The following is a 23,450-nucleotide window of genomic DNA, read 5'->3' on the forward strand; positions in this document are numbered from 1 at the left end:
GAAAGCTCCAGCTGGTCCAAAACCAGGCGGCCAGATTGGTGTATGGCCTCCCCCGTTCCCATCACTCTACTCCCCTACTGAAGGCACTACATTGGCTACCTGTTAGGGAGCGATCCCTCTTTAAAACCGGATGTATGGTTTTCCAGGCACGCCAAGGGACTGCCCCTGCCTTCATCTCTTCCCTACTAAAAGAGTACATTCCTGCCTGTGAGCTTCGTTCATCTACCCAATCACTCCTCCAGGTACCCCGGTACAGACGCAAGAAATGGGGCGGAGCCAACTTCTCTTTCTTGGCACCATCCTTTTGGAATTCCCTCCCCGATCACTTGCGTCTGGCCACACATTACTCCTTTTTCCGAAAAGATCTTAAGACCTCCCTTTTCACCCAGGCTTTTCTTAATGTAAATTGACTTTAATCCTATCTACTTCATCAGTTTTTTTGTTGTTTTTACTGCTACATTAGCCTCCACAGCGCCAAGAAACCGCATGGTGAATGTTGCGCTATACAAATATTTTAAATTCAAATTAAATTCAGATGCTGTTTTTTTAGAATATGAAGAGCAAGTATTCCATAAGAAGTACACCAAGGTAATCAGAAACGCCTCCCCTTCACCTATACAGTTCCTATATTGCAAACAGTGTGCACCAATCTCTGCCTAATGTCAGCTTTGTGATACCTCCAGGGAGTCTCTGCTAGAGCCATTACAAAGGGTTGATGCCTGGTGGTCGCCAACGACACTTGGCGTTCTTGTGAAACTCAACTTGTTTTGGCTGCTAATACAACTTAACTAACAGGTATGTTACTATAAAGAGCTTCATTGGCCACTTTGTGTTCTTCATGCAACACAGTTGGCATCACAGTGTAAAAAAAAAGCAAAGTCCCTCACCTGTTACTTGTGACAAAACCGCTAGAAAAAGTGTCAAATTTGACTCAAATCATCCTTCGTACCGCCCATTAGGGAATTTTACATCCCGATGTGAGGTAGAGGATGTACTCTACAAAACAGGATTTCTCGCTTGAGGGCCACCAAGGCCCCCACAGTGTTCCCTGTACAAGTACACCCACCAGGCTCAGATGGAAATTAATGATGCTGGAAGGCTCACAGGGAGTAATTTACGTCGTATAATGTGGCCTATATATATTTTTGCTGTGGTGTGAATACTACCACAGCTGGCTGAAACATTCTGAAAAGCAAGAGCCAACAGTTAAAAAGGGCAGCCGCTTAACAGGACATAAACGGAGAGAGGAAACATCTCACTTTGTAGCACTTGAAATGTGACTGGATTCTGTAAAGAGATAAACACTTTACCTGGTTGTCTCTAGGGCCCCTTTTTCATTCACGTTTAAGTCCAGGATAGGTACAAAATCTAACTTTTCCTAACACAATGTACATGAAAAAAAAATCTATACATTGTTTACTCTGTGGACAGTCACAGTATTGATAGGTGGATTCTTGTGCAGAGTCTTCAGGTGCCAATGATATGTTCATACTTTGGAAAGTCACGAGGTTAAACATAAGCATGCCAGACAAAATGGCTCCATTGTCCAGTGGCGGCTGGTGGATTGGTATAGTGGTGAGGCCCAAAAGCAACATCCAGCACTCTGCTTCGGACCTAGTTAGCAACCCCTGAGCCAGACTTTCACATCGCCCACAAGCAGACATGCATCGAGACACAGTTGCAGGCACTCGCTTACAGAAAGACATATACACATACATACACATGCACTCCCAGCACACAAACACACACTCATACTTTTAAACAAAAAAAACATACCAGAGCAGGCCCACGATTTCCAACTCCTGTCTGGTTGCAGCAGCCAGAGGCACACCCAGGAGCTTGTACCCAATCAGAAGCTGGAATAGGGTTGAAGGTGCCAAATAGACTTTTTTCTCTAATCCAGCTTCTGATTGGGCAAGAGGGCGTGACTGACAAGCACTGAAGCTCCATTATCTGACATGATGCACAGTGTGGTGCTAGTGCAGCATGCCAGATATGCATTGTGTATGTAAGAGGCCGGGCTGTATCAGCCCCCACCTGACACATGCGCAATACATCTAGTGGAGCCCTTTTCTGCTGGTAAATGTGAGAGTAATACGCTATTTACTATCATTCTTGAGTGTGCTGTGGAGCCTTGACTCGCAAGAGGCGAGGCAGTGCTTTAAGCACTAAGAAGTGCTTGTTCACCTCAGATAAACTCTACTGTGATAATAACATGACATCTGACTTTTCATTGCAGAAATTAATGCCTCATATATAGATTTATCCTGTTATTACATACAGAATCTGTTTGTTTGTAAGGTAGAAGTCTGGTACCGGTCAAGAAATGGTGGTATGTGATTGTAATCATATTACATCCAAAATCTTGAAACTTTGTTGAGGGCGGCTTGTGCCTTGGCTCTGTGTCTTTAGCCATCTACAAGAGGTACAAGGAGGTCAGTCAATCACAGCTTTCTGGACGGTTCCAGGTTTGCGGATCATCTCCGATGTGAAATAAAGCGAGCAGGAAAGACTCCTAAAAGTTGCAAAGATTTTAAAAAGTCCACGCACAGAGCCCTCCCTTTACTGTGCACCTCCTTTCGTGTGAATTTGTTTTTCTACTGACTCTTGCAGGTAAACAATTGGGTATTTTTGGGTTTGATGAACTTGCACAATCCTTGAAAAAAGGCTCTTGGGTGGTGGAATGATGCCATGGCAAGAGAATTAAGTAAGAGAAAGATCTTTACTTAGCAATGTAATCTTATATTACTGGAGGCAGTCAAAGGTGGGGCCGAAGGTCCTTGTGCAGACTGTGTCATTGGATGACAGCCCTGGCCCAAGGTGGCTTGAGACTGAACACAACACCAGGAAAAGAGCAACCGCACTGGACATATACTCAGTCTCCGCAGGGACAAAAACATCCTGACGAGTGTAGCGAGGCGGTCTCAAAGTTTGATATTAAGATGCTTTCAATGGACATCTTCAGTGCTCCTGAAATGAGAAGAGTCTTGGGAAAAGTGCTGAAGCCTCAAGTTGGTGTATCTTAAAGTTCAGATTTCAGAACCCATTCCCAATTCTTCTGGTCCATTCTTTGTCCAAAGCAATCTCACAGATTTAAGTTTTTTTCATGTTGACATGTTGGAAACAAAACCACGTTTTGTTGTAAAGAGATTTGTGTTTCTTGATGCGACGTAATGAGACCCCTTACGGTTTATGTTTGAAATGAGCTTCCACTGAAACGAGAAAGAAATTATATTAGGTTTTTTAGATGCACGAATGCATTACAAAGTCTACTTACTCCAACACACACAGTAAAAACAGGAAAACAACCAAAATGTGACTTATCAAGAACATTTTGTGTCAGCCAGAGCTGTCTAATCTGGGAGAGGCAAATTGGTAAGGAATAGAGACAGTGGAGGCACAGCAGTACATCAATCTGTATATTTGTAAGAAGTGCCCACAACCATGCCAGACAACTGGGAGAATCTAAAGAATTGGCGAGATTGAGATCTTGTTAAAGGGTGGGTAATCGCGGAGGGTGTTGGGCGTTCTATAATGCATCAGTCCTAAGTACTTCTCAAATCTTCAAAGAGACGCTTATTATGATTATGTTGAACCGTAAATAAACTATGAACATCAAAAAAAAGAGAATGTTATGGAGTATAGATTATGAAACTTCAGGAAGCCTTGATTCCCCGTGTTATACTCGATATGTTGAACATCGGGGAGCAACTGCCTCCATACTTCTGTTATTGTGTCCCTGCATCCTTCAGGCTAGGACCCTCCTCAGAGTGAGGGTCTTTGGGAAGGGGTTGAAGAGGTTCTATCAATGAAGACATCACAACCCAAACCTGTGGTGGTCATAAAAATGCAGGACATTTTAGAAAACACCACAAGCTATTGGCATGTGTAATATAGCAACAAGTAACAAGCAGAACCTTTCCGGACTTGGGACACTGGCTCTAGGAATTCAGTTTTCCTTAAGATTTTTTTTTCACATGTTGTACCTAAAACCCATAACAGAAAAAGTCCAAACCATGACTTACGATTGCAACCATTGGCTCCTGATATGCCTTGTGTTTACGTCTTCATTTGTGCTTGCGTCTAACGAGCATTTACGCTTCGTTCATGCTCATTTTTTTTGCTGCCAAACAATAGTTGAAGCAACTTCTTGTTCTTGGCCATCTAATATTTAGTAGTCTTTTTCCTAAACTGTTCCATGAGCATTTGTATGGTGAAACACAATGCAAGACATCATGTCTTAAGTGCCCACACAAATGTTAATAAATGAACTCATTCGTTTGGATGTTATTTTTGGTGAATATCAACAGTAAGACTTATTTTTAATTTGGATAGGCTCTCCTAGGAATAGGTTCAGGAGGCAATCTTCACCTCACTCGTACAGAATCTTACTAAAGAATGAAATAAAAAAACAAATCTGAAGCGGTATCGTAACAAAAAGTAGACTTAAGAAGTGGACGCATGACGTGCTGGCCACTCCCAAAAAAATAAAAACATAAAAATATATTTATTTATTTTACAGAGTTTTATATAGCACAAACTTGACCCAATCGGGTATTAGAGCGCTTTACATATATTTTCTTGCGTTGCCTACTTAACACTGGCTTCCATGCCCAACCTGCAATGTTGAGGTCAGGTTGCCAACTGGGCTAGTGATGTCAGACATGTCACCTGGGGCTTCCCTTTGCAAGCATTAGCAAATACTGGTGCTTCGGTCATACAAAGTTGCATTGGGAGATTTTCTGTAGATCTAGGTAAGTGGTGCACATAAGCGCAGTTGTTGTTTCCTTTAATCCCTTCCCTGCGCAAGACGGAACTATGCCGTCATGAGCCACGGGCGGCGTGTGCTCATGACGGCGTGGTTCCGTCTTGCTGTGGCCTTTCCGCCCACGCGGCACTGATTCCCCGCCTGGGCGGGCAACTTAGTGAGTGGTGTGGGAACCACGCCTTCATGAGCACAGCTCGCCTGTGACTCATGACGGTGTGGCTCCGTCACGAGCATGGCAGTGCCACACTCACCCCCCAGCGCCGCGGTGAAATTAGCGAAGCGGCCAAGGGGTTAATTTGAATGTTGTATTGTAATAACTGGCACTGCTAAAATCCATTGATCCATTGATTGGCTGCTTAGAGTGCCCTCATTAAAGGAGTTCTTCATGGGGTTTACATTGAATTTAAAATTTCTACTTCATTAAAATGGCATCTTTTTCTTAGGTATACAACAAAAATGCATACGGTGTCCAAGATTAACAGGAAGTTTCTTCCCTGCTTGCCAGCCTGCTTTTGATTTTTCTCAACCTGTGGCCAAGCTTTACTACCCTTTTTTTAAATGATTCCCCCCCTGAACTAACTCCAGAGATGTTTTGAGACCCTTCCACATGACCGCCTCCAAGGATGTGGCTGCACTGATGCACAAAGCTCCTGAAATCTTTCTCCTCCCAGCCATTCGCTGCCTACACCCCCATTCATTCTCATTATCCTTCACCTTGGTTCACTCAAAGATACAACTGATGCCTAAGTGGCAAAAAATAGGACAATCCATGACTCTACTGCCCTACAAAAATGCAGCACCTTAAATTCCCAGGGGTGGTTGTGGTACAAATATGCCTCTGGACTGGGCCTGTGTGTGTTATAAACAATGTACCCACTTGGTGTAAACACAGCACTTGAACTACAGAGGACCTTTAGCTGACGCCAACATTGCAGAACATCAAATATCCTTGACAGTGAGTCTAGCTTGAGCATTCATGTGGTAAGATGACATGAACGTTCTGCATCAGTTCACACAGAAGCAGTAAAATCTCCTCCTGGGTCCTTATCTGACAGACCAAGGAGGACAGGGCCATCTCACTGGGAAAGGCAAAGTCAGACATCTTAGTACCAACATGTATTTAATAACAAGAGGAACTCTGAAATACTCTGAAACTAACATCTACTCTGGCTCACACAACCTGGGGTAAATGACATCTTGGAACATAGGGGACAGGCAGCATTGCGTCACAGCATCACTATGACCCTGGTCCAGGACCACCAACTTTAGGTTACAGACTTTTAAACAGCTATCACTATGTCAAATCAACACATCTTGATGGTAGTGAAAGACTGTCGGATTTCTCTAATTCCTTTTGTACAGTTACACTGCAGACATTACTTGGCCACCATTTTTTATTCTTCTTTTAATGTAATCATTGCGATTCCTTTCCACAGCGCATCACTGCTTCTAAGGCTCATTTCATGCTCTAAAAATGTCTGTAACTGAAAGCATAAACAAAAATTCTCCTTGAATTCCATATCTGAATAAATCCTATTAAACTCTAGTCTATACTTTTGCACACCCCAAGGGCCTCATTATGAGGACCCCTGTAATCCCAAACCTTGCACCAGAATATAGCTCCCTGATGTTCTGTGTTTCCCTGCACTTATCCCCCTATGTAATACTTGGAGAAATGTGTGTGAGGCAACAATGCAAGATTCTGGGTTCTATAGCTCGAAACAGGGTAAACCAAGTGGTGTTACCTCATTATCTTCCATTCTGATCTGTGGAACTCATAATAGGGTGACAATAGCAAACCCATATCTGTATTTGCCTGATGTTGTATTAGTACCCCAACATGCAAATCAGAACAAAGGCTCAAGTGCAGGAAAGTTCCCACAATGCTCCTTATTCTGAGAAAGTCATAGACCCTAATTATGATGCTGGTGGGAGGAGCGTCCGACCGGCATTGTTGCAGTAAAGGGTCTGGCCGACAAGTAGTCTACAGTCCCGACTGTCTAATTAGGATCTGACCGCCGTGGAGGTGGTCAGAAGCATGCCTTTTGGCATTGAGGCTTTTGCTGCAGCCCTTTGGCTGCAGCACAAGCCCCAATGCCAAAAGGCATGTTTTTAAACACCCATGCACCCTGTGACAGACGCCTCATGGTGCTTGCCACATGGGGCATGGATGTTTGTGGGGACACCTGTGGTGCCACACTGGCGTTATAGTGTAGACCACGGCGGAACGGGGCCCCCCAAAATCCGTTTCCGACAGCTTTTGAATGGCGGTCGGACCGCCACTGAAAGGCCGTAGGAAAGGGTCATTGTAATCCCTACGGCGATGCCTGAGCAGGCTCTGCCCTTATTGTAGTGATTACATTACGACCGCAGGGCAAACGGGCTCCTTGAGCCGGTCGGAACCCCAGCGGTCAGACCGCTTACGGACTGACCGCACTGTAATGCAGCAGTCTGACCGCTGCTTCAGATGTCAGTGGGACCGACACACCGTCGGTGTTGGTCCCACCTACATCATAATGAGCCCCTTAGTCGTGACTTTGCATATCACTATTAACAAAGTACATAGAAGCACTGAGCTAGACATACACATCTGTGGGCTGTTGTAAGATCACATATGTACCTGCATACTCCTGGGGCATCATGGGCCTGCTGATGACCGTCTGGAAAGCAGCGATCCATTCCAGTTGTTCGCTTTCAGTCTCGCAGGTGAAGAGAAATTTTCTGACGGGTGTCACAATAGTGATTCCATGCTGCCAATGATGTCCCTGTGTCGACTGAGGAAGTCCCTTCAATACCTTGTAACTGTTTTCTTTGCTTCCAACAAAAACTTCACCTCTGGCAAAAGCGTCCTACAATGAAGGAAGAGGGGTTATGTGTGTCGAAACCATGCCTGGGTTGTGATTCCTGTTAGTGTCTGTACTGTCCATATTCTGTTAATGAAAAGACTACTAAAAACTATTATCCAACCTGTAACACAAATGGAATTACTCCAAAGAATTCTGCCTCAAGGTGGCCAAACAATAATTCTGGTGGTAAAATAGGATTCCAAGTTGAATTTTGATTGCCCAGTGGCGTAGCAAGGGGGGGGCGGCATGAGTCTTGGGGGTGGAGGACTCCCACCCCCTTACCTGTGGCCATTGCAGGAATCGTCAGCACCCCTGACTCCCCCACTCTTACCTGAGGTCGTCTCTGGAATCGCCAGCATCGCGCCCCCCCCCCCCTCTTAGATGCCACCGCCAGTGGCAAACACAGAGACCGCCATGGGCGGCACATGGGCTAGCTACGCCACTGGTTTTGCCCCAGACAGAGACTTCTGCTTGACCATTCTATGTCCCACCCAGGTCCGATGCATCGATTAGTACAGGCAGGATGTGATCAACAGGGAGCGATTTAGTGTGCCCAATTGTAGCTGTGAGTTGCAAATACAATTTTTTTTCTAGTTTGAGGAGGCAAACAAGCAAAAAATGCATTTTTGCCTGTAGCACCAAGAATCCTTGCACTGGTCTTGAAGCCCCTGCTGGTGGTGAAATGCATGATGCTGGGCATTTTAGGCAGGTTGGGGAGCTAAACAGCATAGAATGTAGAGTGGCAGAAGGCCAGAAACACAATGAATGTATGCTCCACCTCTACATAATGAATATATGTTCCACCCCTTGACTAGCCTTTATTCCAACTCCAGGGTGGAAAAAGAGAGTGGCCTAACATCAGCCCAATGCAAGGATTCTGTCTGCAGAAAGGTGCTGAAGCATTCTTTAGAAGAACTCCCTGTACATCCAGTAGCAACATGATGTCTTCAACCCAAAACACCAGCAATATCTTGGAAAACCTGAGATCTGAAATGATGCCTGACATTTTCAATGTTAGGATACACAGTGTGGCACGGCAATCCAACGAGAGGAGGACTGGAGGAACCCACATAAGCATCACTTACGTGATTTACACATGATTTATTCATTAATTCACATATTATTTTCATGTGTTATATTTAGGTTTAGCAGACGAAAGATATTTTAATTAACTTTAGTTAGCATATGTGCAATTTCACATTCACATAAGTAAGGCCTAGGGGCCAGATGTTGTACGACCCACCAATTTGCGACTCGCAAATTGCGCTGCATTTGCGACTCGCAAATTGGAATGTATAACAGTGTCTCAGACACTGTTTGTGGTTCCCAATGGGGTCGCAAATTGCATGCCTCATGAATATTAATGAGGCTGTCACAATTTGAGACCTTATTGGGAATGGTTAGCACTCCCAGGGATGGTAGCCTGCTGGGGTCAGCAAAACACCATGTCTGAGACTGCGGGACGCTGGGGGGGTAGAGGGGGGGGTCGCACGGCACCGCCATGCTTGTGACGGAACCACTCCGTCACGAGCCACGGGCGGGCTGTGCTTATGACGGAGTGGTTCCGTCACGGCTCCGCCCACTCACTAATTCGCCCCACATGCGGGGAATCAGTGCCGGGTGGGCGGAGCGGCCGCGGCATGACGGAACCACTCCATCATGAGCACACGCCACCCGTGGCTCATGACGGAGTGGTTCCGTCACAAGCATGGAAGGGGTTAATAAAGCAGTCTTTTTTTTTTTTTTTTTAAATGCAGCCTGTTTTCCTTAAAGGAAAATGGGATGCATTTGAAAAGAAAAATGAAACTTTTCAGTTTAATTTTTTAAGGGCTGGCAGTGGTCCCTGGGACCACCGCCTGCTCTTAAAAATATTTTCTCACATACTCACAAAGGTGAAGGGGTCCCCTGGGAACCCCTTCCCGTTTGCGAGTGGTTTACCACCTACTTGAAGTAGGTGGTAAACTGCAAGTGTTTTGCGGCCACAAATGTGGTTGCAAAACAATGGTGACTCGCTATCAGGAAGGGACGCCCCTTCCTAATAGCGGGAGTCGCAAATACTATTATGCGAGTCAGTGACTTGGAAAATAGCATTTGTACATGACATTACGCTTTTTTGCGGTCGCAAACAGGAGGTTCGCCTGTTTGCAGCTGCAAAAAAAGGGCAGTACATCTGGCACTAGGTGTCTTACTTTATGTTTTAAATAAATGTTGCATTTCTGCTTCCTATGCATAACAGTTTCTGTTTCCTACCGTGAGACACTATGTGCTCATTTACAAATGATATTCTTTGTTGGCTTATATTCTGAAGGTCGCAGAGTAGCAATTAGTAGGTTCGGACAGTGACTTCGGCACCGGCCTAGGATGAGAAACTGAGGAGGTGTTCGTTCCCTCCTCTTGAGACCAATGCTCCCTATTTTCATGCTTACAGAAATACTTTCGATTGCAAGTTCATTCCTCACCATTCTCATTGGGACACTTACCTGGTTATTCTTTCGATGCTATATTGCAGACACCTGCTGCTTCTAAACTCTCCTGATCTGCTCACAACCATAGCCGGTCCAGGGAAGGCATGGCTTGGCAGTTTGGGCTGAACTGCTCCCATGAGGCACAGGGTCAGACTGATTTGCATATGGCCATGTCTGAACTGGGGTGGCAGAGTGGGCTAAAGAACGGTGATGGATTAAACCCAGATCCGTGGACTGGGTGTGAGTGTTTGATTGGTTCAGATGCTCCGTCCATCACCACCCCCTTTTGTACCACAACCATAGCTTAGCATTAGGGAGTTTCTTTTATGCAAACAAGACTTTGCCTTGATTTTAATAACTCAATATTCACATTATTAACTGAACAAATTAGACTATATTCATGTATGCAGTATTCAGGTGATTTTTTTTTTTTTAATTGATTTGATGGGAGTGCATAACTTTACTAATATGCTAACAAGCCTTCATGGTTTGCAAACTTACTCCTCGCTGTCGTTACGGTGGGCCAGCAGCAGTTGAGCCCTGTTTCACCCAGGCCACTTTATTTGGGGAACTAAATACAGTATGGACCGGTCTCCAAAGAATATTGATTATTCCAAATACAACATTTTTATTGTATCAATATCATCTTTACACAGAAAAACATGGACAGAAAGTCCGGGAAGAAACCGAATTACCGAAATCCAGATGCTTTATATGGAGGTGGGAACATAAAATTGGGACAATTCTAGACAACACACGGTAGAGATGGTTCTTAGGTAATTACTGTATGGGGGTTGTGTGGAATGCACACCTGTTCATTCATGTTAATTCAAACTTTATCTTAGCGTACTCCAATGTGCGTGCTACTTAGTTGCAGTGTCATGCCCATGAGACACTGAAATAGTTAACAACAAGAAAAAGGGACGTGTTTGCGCCCCAAACCAAATGCACTGCGAAATGTGCTACCTTCGGCGCTGCTTACTTTCTTTTTTAATCCATTTTAACTTTTTATATCCATGTTCTCATCTGTTTACTACTGTTCATTTTCAATTCTCATCCCCTTTAAGACGTCGTCTGCCTTTTCCCAGGTTTCTACTGTTCTGTCTGTGCCACTCGGGGCCTCTTGAAAGAACAAGACTAGTGCAGGGTTTTCGTAAAAAGCAGTGTTTATTAAATTCCCGGAGGTGCTGCTCCGGGAATAAACACTGCTTTTTACGAAAAGCCTGCACTAGTCTTGTTCTTTCAAGAGGCCCCGAGTGGCACAGACAGAACAGTAGAAACCTGGGAAAAGGCAGACGACGTCTTAAAGGGGATGAGAATTGAAAATGAACAGTAGTAAACAGATGAGAACATGGATATAAAAAGTTAAAATGGATTAAAAAAGAAAGTAAGCAGCGCCGAAGGTAGCACATTTCACGGTGCATTTGGTTTGGGGCGCAAACACGTCCCTTTTTCTTGTTCTTAGGTAATTACAACACAGATATTTACAGACAGAGACATGGGGAGATTTGCTTAGACTCACATGATTTTTTGGCCAAGTGCAGAAACCTGGGTTAAAACCAGAGTCCTCAGTGCCAAAGGTCAGCGGGTCTTATTTAAAGTTTGGAGAGAACTGCTAATCCTATAATTTCTGGAATTTTCTCTATTGTTGGGATTTTTCTATGGAGGAAATTCAACCCATGGATTCTACTCCATATTTACAGTGCCCTCCAGAAACTGAAGGATTTTAAGTTCCACCCAAAATCTAAGTGAGGCCCAAAGTATGCAGTCACTAAGTACAGAACTACTTGACTACTACAACACACATCTGAGAGCCTTACCAGAGGATCTTTGAAATACATGAGCCGTCTGTCATCCAGTGTGAACCATCTCTTTTTGAAGCCTTCTGTGTGCTAAAAAGAAAGAGCATCCGAGAAATCAGTAATACTGGCTGAAAACCTGGAAACCCCACCTTTTGAAACAAAGGAAGAAAGTAGCAAAGTACAAAGTAGGCGCTAGATATGTCGCCTCTGCTTTATAATGCGAATGATAGTTTATTTTCTTGATCATCATGTATTTTGCTTACACACTCAATTTATTTCACATTATTACAACTGGTAAAGTGCAAATTAAGTAACCAAAGTCCCCCCCCAAAAAATGTAAAGTCAAGTGCATAAATTAAGGTACTTTATGATTTCACATACAAATATAAATGTAAGTATCTTGCTACAACTAGGTATCTAAATGTATGCAAAGCACTATACAGACATCTTTTTATGTGTACTTGCTGCAGGCTTACATGTGCACAAGTGTCATGATAAATATATGTATCACAATCTTTTTTAATTCTTTAAAATTAAAGATAGTTCCCATTCACAAAATACATGTATTCTTTTGCAACATAGGTTTTTAAGTGCAGAGGTCACTTTGAATGCATTATTCTGCGTCTCTCAGCTATGTTGCCTGGAGTCACCTTGACTTGGGCAATATGAACGCACTGCACATCTAAATACCGCCTCCGCTTTCTATCAGACCTTCTGCTCCATGCAAGTTGTACAATACTAGCTTGGGGGAAGTTTACAGTTACATCATTAGATTTATTAAAATTTCCTAATGCTGCCAACATCCTTTAGAGACTGATCTTGGGTCTGTCTAGCAGGTCACTGGGAGACGCATATCATAAAATGTTATGTTATGTTAAATAATTTATACCGCGCACGTACACCGAAACGGTTTCTTGGCGCTCATAACAGACATAGCAAGCCAGGGCCAGGGAATCATACTGTTCCAGCTTTGAAGAGCAAAGTTTTTAAGGTTCTCCTAAATGACTCATAGGTAGGGCTGTGACGAAAAGAAGAGGGGAGGGAATTCCAAAAGATGGGGCCGAGAGAAGAGAAACGCAGGCCACCATGCTTTTTCCGACGGATAGATGGGATGCAGAGAAGATTATCAGCAGATGATCTTAAATTACGGGAGGGAAGGTATCGCTTTAGTTTAGAAGACACAAATTCAGGGGCGCGGTTGTGAAGAGATTTGAAGACGGTGCATCCGAGTTTAAAGGAGCACCGTTGGGCCACTGGGAGCCAATGAAGGCTCTTCAGAAGGGGGGAAACATGCTGGTGTTTAGGTTGGTGGAACACCAAGCGGGCCGCCTGATTCTGGATTAACTGAAGTTTATGAAGCTGATAGGCAGGGATCCCCACATACAAGAGATTAGCAAAGTCAATCCTGGAGATAACCAAAGCCAGTAAAACTAAAATGAGTGCCTCTCTGGTAAGAAAACGACAGATCTTACGGATCCTGCGCAGTTGAAAAAAACAGGATGATGTCACAGCCGAGATCTGGGGTTTCATGGATAGCTCCTCAGAGATGACCACTCCAAGGCTTTTCACAGTGCTGACCGGACAAGGAGGGGTACCAAGGGAAGAAGGCCAATAATTGTCATCCCAAGGATTAGTAGGGCCACCCACCAGGACAAGTTCTGTTTTTGACGGATTCAACTTGAGCTGGCTGTGAGCCATCCAGTCGGAGATCAACAACATTGTGGTTTGGAAATTAGAGCGGGAAGAGGGTAGGGTGTCCAAGGGAAAGACCAACTGAAGGTCATCAGCATAATTATAGATAGTGGCAGGGGAGTGACGAAGAGAAACCATAAGTGGCTGCATATATAAATTAAAAAGAAGGGGAGAAAGAGCAGAACCCTGAGGGACACCGCAGGTGAGAGAGGAGAAGGGAGCAGCGAAAGTAGACAGGTGGACTGCCTGCGAGCGGCCTTGCAAGAAGGACCGCACCCAGTCCAGAGCGATGCCCTGGATGCCGGCGTTTCTGACACGGTCGATCAGAATAGTATGATCGACCGTGTCAAATGCCGCCGAGAGATCCAACAGAATCAGGGCTTGGGAGAGGTTGTCATCAGCACCCGCTCTGAGGGTGTCCATGACAGCCGCAATCACCATCTCGGTGGAGTGGAGAGGGCGAAAGCCAGCCTGCTGGGGATCCAGGAAAAGAGAAGTCTCCACGAACGAGCTCAGGCACCTGGTGACATAGGTCTCTAAGATCTTTCCCAGAAAAGGGAGGAGGGAGATGGGCCTGTAATTACTTAGCAAAAGTGGATCTGCGCCGGGTTTCTTTAAAATGGGTAATACCACGGCCTGCTTAAAGGCGTCTGGGACAACTCCAGAAATTAAAGAGGAGTTGAGGAGGGCCAAGGCAGGACCGGGACAGGCCATGAAAATTTCCTTCAGGATGTGAGGGGGGCAACAATCCCTAGGAGAGCCGGAACAGACCTTATGAAGAAGGCTGTGAAAATCAGAAATAGAGATAAGAGGAAAAGTGGAGAATTCCTGAGGGTTTGCAGGAGGCAGGGGAAAGGATTTAGAAGGGGAAGGTGGAGAAATGTTAGTTTTAATGATGGAAATTTTGTCTTGGAAGAAGGCATTGAGCTCATCACACAAAGCCTGGGAAGGTACCAGTGGAAGAGTAATACGGTCAGGGAGGGAGAGCTCATTGACAATTGAGAAAATGTCTTTGGTTTTAGAGGCCGACTCCAAGATTTTTGTGGAGAAATAGAGAGTCTTTGCCTCAAGTATCGAAGATTTATATTTAATCAGTAAAGAGGTAAACTCTTTCTTGAGTGAAGGGTCGTACTTGTGGCGCCAGCGACGTTCAGCTTGGCGGAGGGCAAGTTTGTCAGATTTAAGCTGGTCATTGAACCAGCGCTGGGCATCGTGGGGGCGCTGGACTTTTATGGTCTTTAGGGGAGCTACAGAATCGGCTGCTTCCTTCAGCCAGTGCTCGAGAGAGGAGGCTTGATGGGATACTGAATCAGAATCTGAAGGGGCTGAAGCAGCCAAGAGAGAGAGAAGTTTTGGCAGGTTGGCATTTTTCCAATTGCGGGCCCTAATGTTCGTTGGACGAGAAGGGCGGTGAAAACTGGGAAGATCAACTGAAAAAGAAATAATATAATGATCTGACCAGGTACATGGAGTAATCAAAGGAGGGTCGATGTCAAGATTAGCCGACCAAACCTGATCAAGTGTGTGTCCCTTACAGTGGGTAGGACTAGAGATCAGCTGCTGGCAGTTCAGACTGCTGAGGGTTTCAGTGAAACGTTCAGACAGTCGGCTTTCTTGAGGATCATTGGGCCAGTAATTAAAATCACCCAGGATAAGAATCCTAGAGTGATTAATGAGAAGCTGGGAAACCATCTCCCCGACTGACTGGGAGAAAGAAGGCATGTAAGAGGGGGGTCTGTACATGAGCACACAGGTAAGGGAAGTGGTAACAGAGCGAAGCTGTATAACAAGAGTCTGGGTATCAGGAATAGAAGTGCAATCTAAGATTGAGAAGACATGTTCCTTACGAATAATAGCTGCAACTCCGCCACCAATTTGCCCCCTGGGACGGTCAACATGTAATATATAATACCCGTTAGGGATGGCAGCTAAAATATCAGGCACTGAGTCCTCGGTCAGCCAAGTGTCAGCCAAGTCTCAGACAGGAAAAGAATATCTGTATTAGTATCATCTAATAGACGATAAATGTCCAATTGGTGTCTTACCAAGGAACGCGTATTTAAATAATGAATGGATAAAGTGCAAGACACGGGGGTTGGAGGGGAGGAAAAGAGGGATACAGAAGGTAAGGTAGGACTAGGTAAAGGGGCGAGGGACGTGCACGAAACGCGAGCAATGCCGCACGCCTGGGCCCTCCTAATGGCATCAGGCGGCAAAGGGACATTGTAGTTGAAGGAGTATAGGTCCTGCGAAGAATATGAGACTTTTTCGGCAGAGTGTAAGGCCGCAGGACGCGGTCGGGCGCGGACGGGCGCAGACGGGCAGGACTTTGGCTTGACTTCGGCGCGACGACGGCGCTCCCGCTGCGCTCGTCCGCTGCGCTTCCGCCATACCGTCATATTATGTATAAGGGACGTAAAACCACTAGACCGCTGACCTGCGCTGAATGCGTCAGGGCGGAAGTGGATCAAAGAAGGAGGCGGGGAATGGCGCTCACCAGTTCGACCCTCCGCGCAAACGGCACTCAGCCGGGGCGGAACGGGGTCTGGAGCGGAGATAGCAGGTAGGTTGCTCAAAGGAGCCAAACAATTGCAAATAGCGATTTAAAATGGCACAAGTTTAAAAAACCCACATGCACAAGAATAATTGCGGAGGAGCCGCGTTAAAAGCTAGTAATCAGCAGTAAATAGATAGCAACACATTGGCAGCCTGAATCGCCGCGTCTGTCCAGAGCTGGGTAATTTTAGAGGGAGACAATCGTTACATCAATAAGCACTTGGCCGTGTCTGTGATTAACAAATTAAACAGCAGGGTTGTGATTAGGTACCCCAATGTGGAAGAACTCTATTGATCCAGTTCTTATTGGATAATTTTTAGCTGATGCCTAGATTAATCCTAACCCACCCACCCATGAACAGGACAGTTACGGAGGACAGAAGAATATTTCAAATATGGAGTTTACAACACAGCAGACCCCACGGTGACATATATGTATTTCCCCCACTATAATATGTGCATGCAATTATACAGCCAAAATATGATATGGTGCTACACTTTTAATCAAAAGTACCAAATAACTGTCTCCTATCCTTCAGCATCAGTGAAAATAATGCATCTTCATGCCCAAATACTCAGTAGATTATCAGGCCAGAATGTTAGGAAGAATATAGAATATGGAAGTTTACTAGGACAAGATCTGTAATTTGCATTTATTTTTCGGGTGTGGGTTCGGAATAATGAGGATGAAAAGGGGGGGCCCTCGGCCCCCCCGCACGCATGGCGGCGCGGCGACCGTCTCCCCCTCTTTCCCCATTGTTGTCGCTCGGTGGTGGGGGCGGGCCCTGGGGGGCGCGACCTACCACCGATTGGCCGGCGGCCTCCCTGACCCGGATACCAAGTAGAAGGTCCGGGTCAGGGGGGGCGGGCTACAGAAGGGGCGGGCTGGGGGGGGCGTGCCCCCCCCCCCCGCCTGGTCCCTGGGAGAATAAAGAGGTGGGGAGCGCCCAGGAGACCCCCTTGTCCCTGGACGCTCCCTCACCGCACGGTGTGCCCCGCGCTCGGGGCTTCTTTGTTTTTGTCAATCTCTCTTTTTGTATTACAGGTATCGACTTGGGGCGTACAGATGCTATCGTTCGAGCCCGTGAGCCGGAAGATCTATGGCGGTACAGGGGCAAGATATGGCACAAGGAGAGTCGGAGGCCCAGACGAAGTGGAGAGCTTCCGGGAGGGCAGCGGCAAGCAGGGACAACGCCGATCCGGCAAAGGGCCCGGGTGTGGGCTTAACACAGGCGCGGGCAATCAAGGTGAGCCACTGGCCGTGGTGCTCATGCGGGCGGGGGGGGCCAAAGGTCGCTGCGAAGGTTTGCACTCTTGGTGAGATAAATGTAGAAAGTCCGTATTGTCAATAGCGTTCGGGTATTCTCCTCCTCGCTGCACCTGGTGTTCACCTCACTTCGGTAGTGCTTGGCACTGACTGCCTCTGAGATGGGTCCTCATTGTCCCCGTTACACATTCGTTTTCTGGCCTCACTCCGTAAGCTCCATCTTTCTTTTGCTCTCTGGAGAGGTAAAGCGTGTTCTGCTTTCCTTCCATTTCCTTCTCTTACGTCTTCTGCTCCCGCCCGGGATCGTGCACCTTCTTGTGCTCACTTTTAGGCGGTTTTCTTCCTCGCCTTGCGGTTAATGTGCACTGTGCGTCTGGCGCGCTCTTTCCCGGTTGTTTGTGTCTTTCGTGGCTGCCTTTTAGGTGGTTCATTTGCTGTTGCCACCCGGACAGCCTTTGAATGAGGCTCTTGCTAGAATCCATCCAACCTTCTTCGTCACCAATTTTTAACTTAAGTGTCTGCATTATTGCTGTAAAGATCTATGAAGTAAGACACCTGCTAGGCACTTCATTTGAATATCTCGCCCTGTTGTGTATTCGGTATAGTGCCTTTCCCTATTTCATGACGGAATACTTCTATAATCGGCCCATGAACACGGGCGCAAATAGAGGAAACTGGTTCACTTTAGCTCAGATATTTGTGGAACTGCCAATCACTGAGCGAACATTAATTAGATACAACACTTTATTATGGAATGCAGTACTGGGCCACATCCTTATTAGTTAATTTAATTGTTTAAAAACGTATACAGTTCTATAGTTTTGCCGGTCAGGGAGCACGGCTAGCTCAGTCGTTAAAGAGACATGATTAAACGTACCTTGAGCGGCAGTTCTTTGAACCATTTTATCGTACCATTATTGAAGTGTAATTGTGTTACTTTTGCCACAGGGTGGCACTGTTTACCAGCTAGACTTCATGTACCAGATTGTGTGCCTTGAACGTTAGAGATCAAATACCTCGATTGTAATACAGTGTAGAATGAAATAGAGCTGCATACCTCTGACAGGGCCGGGGTCATTTTCGTCTTTTTGCAGTTCACGGTTCAAATGAAAAGGGGGGGCCCTCGGCACGTTTCGCTTAGCGCACTGACCGCGTGCGATTAGTTGTTAGGGACAGCTGCCCGGCGTAACGCGGAAGCGTCCGTCCACCTGTCCCCCGGAGCCCCACTTTCCCTCGGCAGCTCGCTGCACACTTGAATGGCTTGACTGTCCCTTAGTCTGAAGACCAGTGGTGACGTCAGTTACATCACTGGCCCTAGACATACGAAATGACCCGTTTAACAGCGTGACATCGCAGGATCGACCCCTTGTTTGGCACCCCCTTCCCCCCTCAGCAGGCTCCTAGTTGCTGTTAGTCACCCAGGAAGAAGGAGTGGATAATACATAATGAAAACGGTGTTCTTAAAGTGCTGTTACTGTGACAGTAAATCTGTTCTGCTTAAATTGGTCGCAAAGTCGGCATTTTAAAAAGATGTGGTAAGGTTAGAGCATCTGCTGCTGAGAACTTTGTGAGTCCAGTAAACGTCAACGAGAGTATTGGTAGAATAACTCTGGGGGGTACCACATTTCCTGGTGGAATATATGTTTTCTCCAATCCCAGGGGTTAATGTTTCTCCTACAAAGTTCATCTATGTAGGTAGGTAAGTGGGTAACTGCTTTTTTAGCACAGAGATCCTTTTGTTATTTGCAGTTCATAAATCACAACCTTTCTAACATTGCACAGTGAGCTAGGAAGGACGTGTGTCTCCTGCATCATGTATCCCTCACTATCTCATGCAGGCCCACTGGCACTATGTGATTCTGCTGCCACTGCAATTTTTCGCGTAGTACTGGATCGGCTACATTTGCCACATATTACATCTTCTGCTGCATAATCTACAAGTTGTCCTTAGCTCAAACTGAACAAAGTTACTAGAAATGTATGTTCCTATGAAGCGGAATACACTTTGCAAAAGCTGACTGTTCACCTTTCAAGTGCATGTGGTGGATTGGGGTGTTAAATTAATACTTATAAGATAAGACCTTTTATCCAGATAGTGTTAAGATGTGAACATATGACAGAATAGAGAACTGGTACTAACCCAAAGATGTGCCGCATTATGCTGCATAATTTAGCAAGCCCTGCTACTTAAATTTAATCCTTCATTGCCGCAGAATTTCAGTGGCCCTGGTCTTAAGTAACACACACTGTTCATCGGTTTTACACACACGATTTATTTTCAATGTATAAGGCGTATGTGTAATGTGAAGTGCTCTGACACCCTGCATTGAGATGAGTAGCACTATAAAAAGGAAAATTGTGGGTTTTTTAAATTGAAATATGAGTAAATACTCGGACGGAGAACACATCTGACATTTTTGACTGTGCATGCATATTCCCATATATCGGCACTGGAAAAAGGCGAAACAATGCCTCTTTTAGGTACTGGGAAGGCAAGATTCAGCTGTGTGCCTTTGTTTCGCCTCCATTGTATTTACATTTAGGTGTGAGGCTCCTGATGGCTCCCAGCCAAGATACTTTAGGGAGTGCACCTCACAATGATGACGGTCTGGATATCGGAAAGAGGGTTATACGGCTGCTTTCCTAGTATTAACAGCAGTATTGAGGGCCGACTATACAAACAATGTTGGGTAGGCATCCCACCAAGGCCCCACAATTTTTAGCGTTTCCAAGGGAATCCACTCTATTGTAAGGGTAAAGGGCACGTATCAGAAGCAGAACGCAAACACTCTGCGTCCATGTTGGACACACCAACTGGTTTCTGAGCTGCAGAGCATAAAGAGTAGTAATTTGGTGTTCATTCCTGGGCTTCCTCATTGATGTCCTCCAGGCACTTGCAATATTTTATCCAAGCCATGGTTGCTGCTTATTTATTTTACGTGAGGAACAGCCATTGACATAAGTCAAATTTTGACACTCTAGAATTACTATCATTGGTGTCTGCTGAGGGGATAGTTAGAATAATAGTGGAACGATTCACGAATAGGGTATTCCCCCTTCTCTTGGGGTCCTCCTGGGGATTAATACACATCTAAGGGTAGGGCTTGACAAGACTGAGAAAGCCAGTTTCCCAGGTCCCACATTCCGTTGCAAGCCAAAGCAGTAAGTCATACAAGGGACGTATTTCATTGTAATGGTAATGGACATCTGAGGTGCTGTTCACTGTTCTAGGGGGGGACGTTGCACCAGTCCAATTGACTATTCGTTGATGATAGGTAAAGTCAACATTATTAGTAAGCTATCTTATTGGTAGCTGTTTGGCGTGCTGCCTTCAGGCTAAGTCTTGAGGGAATGTAGAGCAGCTTGTTTTACCAGTCTATAATCTCATGAATGAGTAAATGAAAAAGAACAGGTGTATAACAAATATATGTATTTGTTCTAAAACACATCCCTTTAGTTCCTTTCCGAGGCTAAAGGCATGAAATTACAGTCAGTAAACTTATTTAACATACAAGTAAATTGGCACAATATACGTTGAGCCTATGATGAGATTAGAGGCGAATAATTACAGTGGGTAAACTTATATAGCACCTGATAACCATACACACCCTGATGTCACACCTAAAAGGTGCCCAAGAGCCTAGTCGCGGCATCACATAGGTCTGGGGGAGGCATGTGATCATGTCCGGTTGGCTAGGATGATATTTCCCAGAAGCCAAAGTGGTGGTAGGGGAACCACGAATGGCATGGAGACAGGGCTTAGAGCCTGTAGAGAGACTACTGGGGGTCCTGATAACCATACACACCCTGATGTCACACCTAAAAGGTGCCCAAGAGCCTAGTCGCGGCATCACATAGGTCTGGGGGATGCATGTGATCATGTCCGGTTGGCTAGGATGATATTTCCCAGAAGCCAAAGTGGTGAGCGGAAAGGGTCCTTGGGCCAGCTTATGGCCTGGCGGAGTTAGGGCTGTGCTAATTCTTTTAGCTAAAGACTGTGATGCTGCACTGTTAAGTAGACTGTCTTGCTTTTACACATAGATCCTATGCATAAAGACGTGGGTAGGAAACCAGGATTAAGAGGCGATGTCCTCGCCTACGGCACAACTTTCTTGTGGAACAATGTTTGTAAAAATAGGAAGCCAATTTTACAGCCTACCATGGTTAGGGCGGCACTGATCCTAGGCTTAACGACATAGATGCTGCACTAGCAAACAGACAAACTGAGGCTATGCTTAACATTTACTGTCGACGTGTTAATGTGTAGTAATATGGCACTAAGATTATCTAAAACTTAGCAACTGATGGTAATGTAAGTCTAACGCGTGTACAGTAGTTATCGCCGAAACACTAATGGTGTGTATCTATCTTTCCAATTTATGTATGACCGGGTCCATGGTGGATACCTGGAGTGCTCCACATCACAACAGCTGCAACAGGTGGACAGCCCAAGGGGGGCTTACGTCAGTCACGGCTGGGTCCATGGCGGATATCTGAGGAGTGCTCCACACCGCAACATCAGCAGCGGGTGGACGTCAAAAGGGAAGCATACGTCGAGAAAGAGGACACCAAGTGCCCAAGTATTGCTGGCAGGTGTAAGTGCTACCCATTCCCTAAGGTGGAAGTGGGAATTGTCACCCAGGTTTTCTTGGCTTTTCCTGTTTCTTACAGTTTCTCAAACCTGTCACGCAGGGGAGGAACTCGGCACTAGAAGTGGAGGAGCTGCAATGTGCCAGCACAAGCAACAGGCTGGACGCAGGACAGGGAAGAGTCGGTTTGAGGGTCTGTGCCATGGTCAGTTCAGGAACTTCTTTCAGGGACTTTTAGCTCAGCAGCCCGACCCCCTGTCAGTGGTGATACTTCACCTAGGGGGGACTGAATGGGCCAAACTGGTGAGGCGAATACTCATTGATGAGTTCATCTCCACTGTGGGTGGGTCTTCAGGACTTGCCCGGGTGGCACAGTAGTAGGGTCTCAACTTATCCCGTGGTGGCAGGAACTCGGTCAGGGCGTTGAATCACTCGATAAAGAGGATCAACACACGGAGGGACAAATTATTTCAAACCCCCCTCGGTTGCAGATGATCCAACATGGGTGTATTTGTTCTACCTGGTGAGGGGAGTCCATTTGACGGAGGAAGGAAGGGTCCTGTGGTCTGATGATGTCAGGGCCTGGTTCGAAGGTTTTGCTAAAATGAGAACTTTCTAGGGTAGGTGTAGGCAGGGGGGGGAGGCCAGATCGTCGGTTAACAATGCTGGCCTGTGGCGGTAAGGTCATTATCGGTGAGCACATATTTGAGGTCTGAGGGGGCGGGCATCATCCTATGGAGGTTCCCGCCCAGGGGGAGGGGCCTGCGGGCCACTCCTAGAACTCCAGGGGCAAGGTAATGGATGCTGCAAAGCAAAGGAGCGCGGGTAGGAGTAGTTCACGCTTTCCTTAGGCTGGTAGCCACCCCGCGCGCGTGGACTCATGACGCCACCGGCGCAGAGTAAAGGCCCTCCTTTAGTGGGTAAATGGAGTTCAGGGCGTAGACCGGGCAATTCCCGGGGTAACACTGCGCATGCGCACGTCTCTAGGGGAGGCGCAGCTTGTAGGACCTGACACCGGTAGTGACCTTGCCATATGGCCAGAAATGTACAAAAATCAAGATGAGGATGTTAGACTCGGTTAGGAAACAACATGTATTAGAGTTTTGTTAAGGTCAGGCTCTCAAACTTGTTGACAAACATTGTGTATCTAATGTCCTGCTGATTTTTGTATAAATTGTTGACCATGCAATTGAAACCTTTTTTAATTTCATATCTTAATAAATACGGCCGGGCGACTAGCGCCCGCCTTCCAAAAAGTAAAGAAGTCTCGTGTCCACGTTTCTGGGTGTGGGGTGCCGGTTTGGGGGGGGGACGGCAGCTAGTCGCTGACCATGTGAAAAGGGGGGGCCCTCGGCCCCCCCGCACGGCGGCGCGGCGACCGTCTCCCCCTCTTTCCCCATTGTTGTCGCTCGGTGGTGGGGGCGGGCCCTGGGGGGCGCGACCCACCACCGATTGGCCGGCGGCC

The 23,450-nt window shown here is 46.1% G+C and overlaps 1 protein-coding gene across 1 annotated transcript in view; it reads right to left on the minus strand.

Moving 5' to 3' along the window:
- Positions 1–2,233: 2,233 nt before the first annotated feature.
- ADAP1 (ArfGAP with dual PH domains 1) overlaps positions 2,234–23,450 on the minus strand; it is a 424,297-nt gene continuing 403,080 nt past the window's right edge. The window contains exons 9-11 of the mRNA XM_078664923.1: positions 11,900–11,971; positions 7,389–7,617; positions 2,234–3,212 (exon numbers count right to left, since the gene is read on the minus strand). Coding sequence (XP_078521049.1) covers positions 3,184–3,212; positions 7,389–7,617; positions 11,900–11,971 — 330 coding nt within the window. The 3' untranslated portion in view covers positions 2,234–3,183. The remainder of the gene's footprint in view (positions 3,213–7,388; positions 7,618–11,899; positions 11,972–23,450) is intronic.

The sequence above is a fragment of the Lissotriton helveticus genome, chromosome 10, assembly GCF_964261635.1.
Source record: "Lissotriton helveticus chromosome 10, aLisHel1.1, whole genome shotgun sequence".
NCBI classification, from domain to species: Eukaryota; Metazoa; Chordata; class Amphibia; order Caudata; family Salamandridae; genus Lissotriton; species Lissotriton helveticus.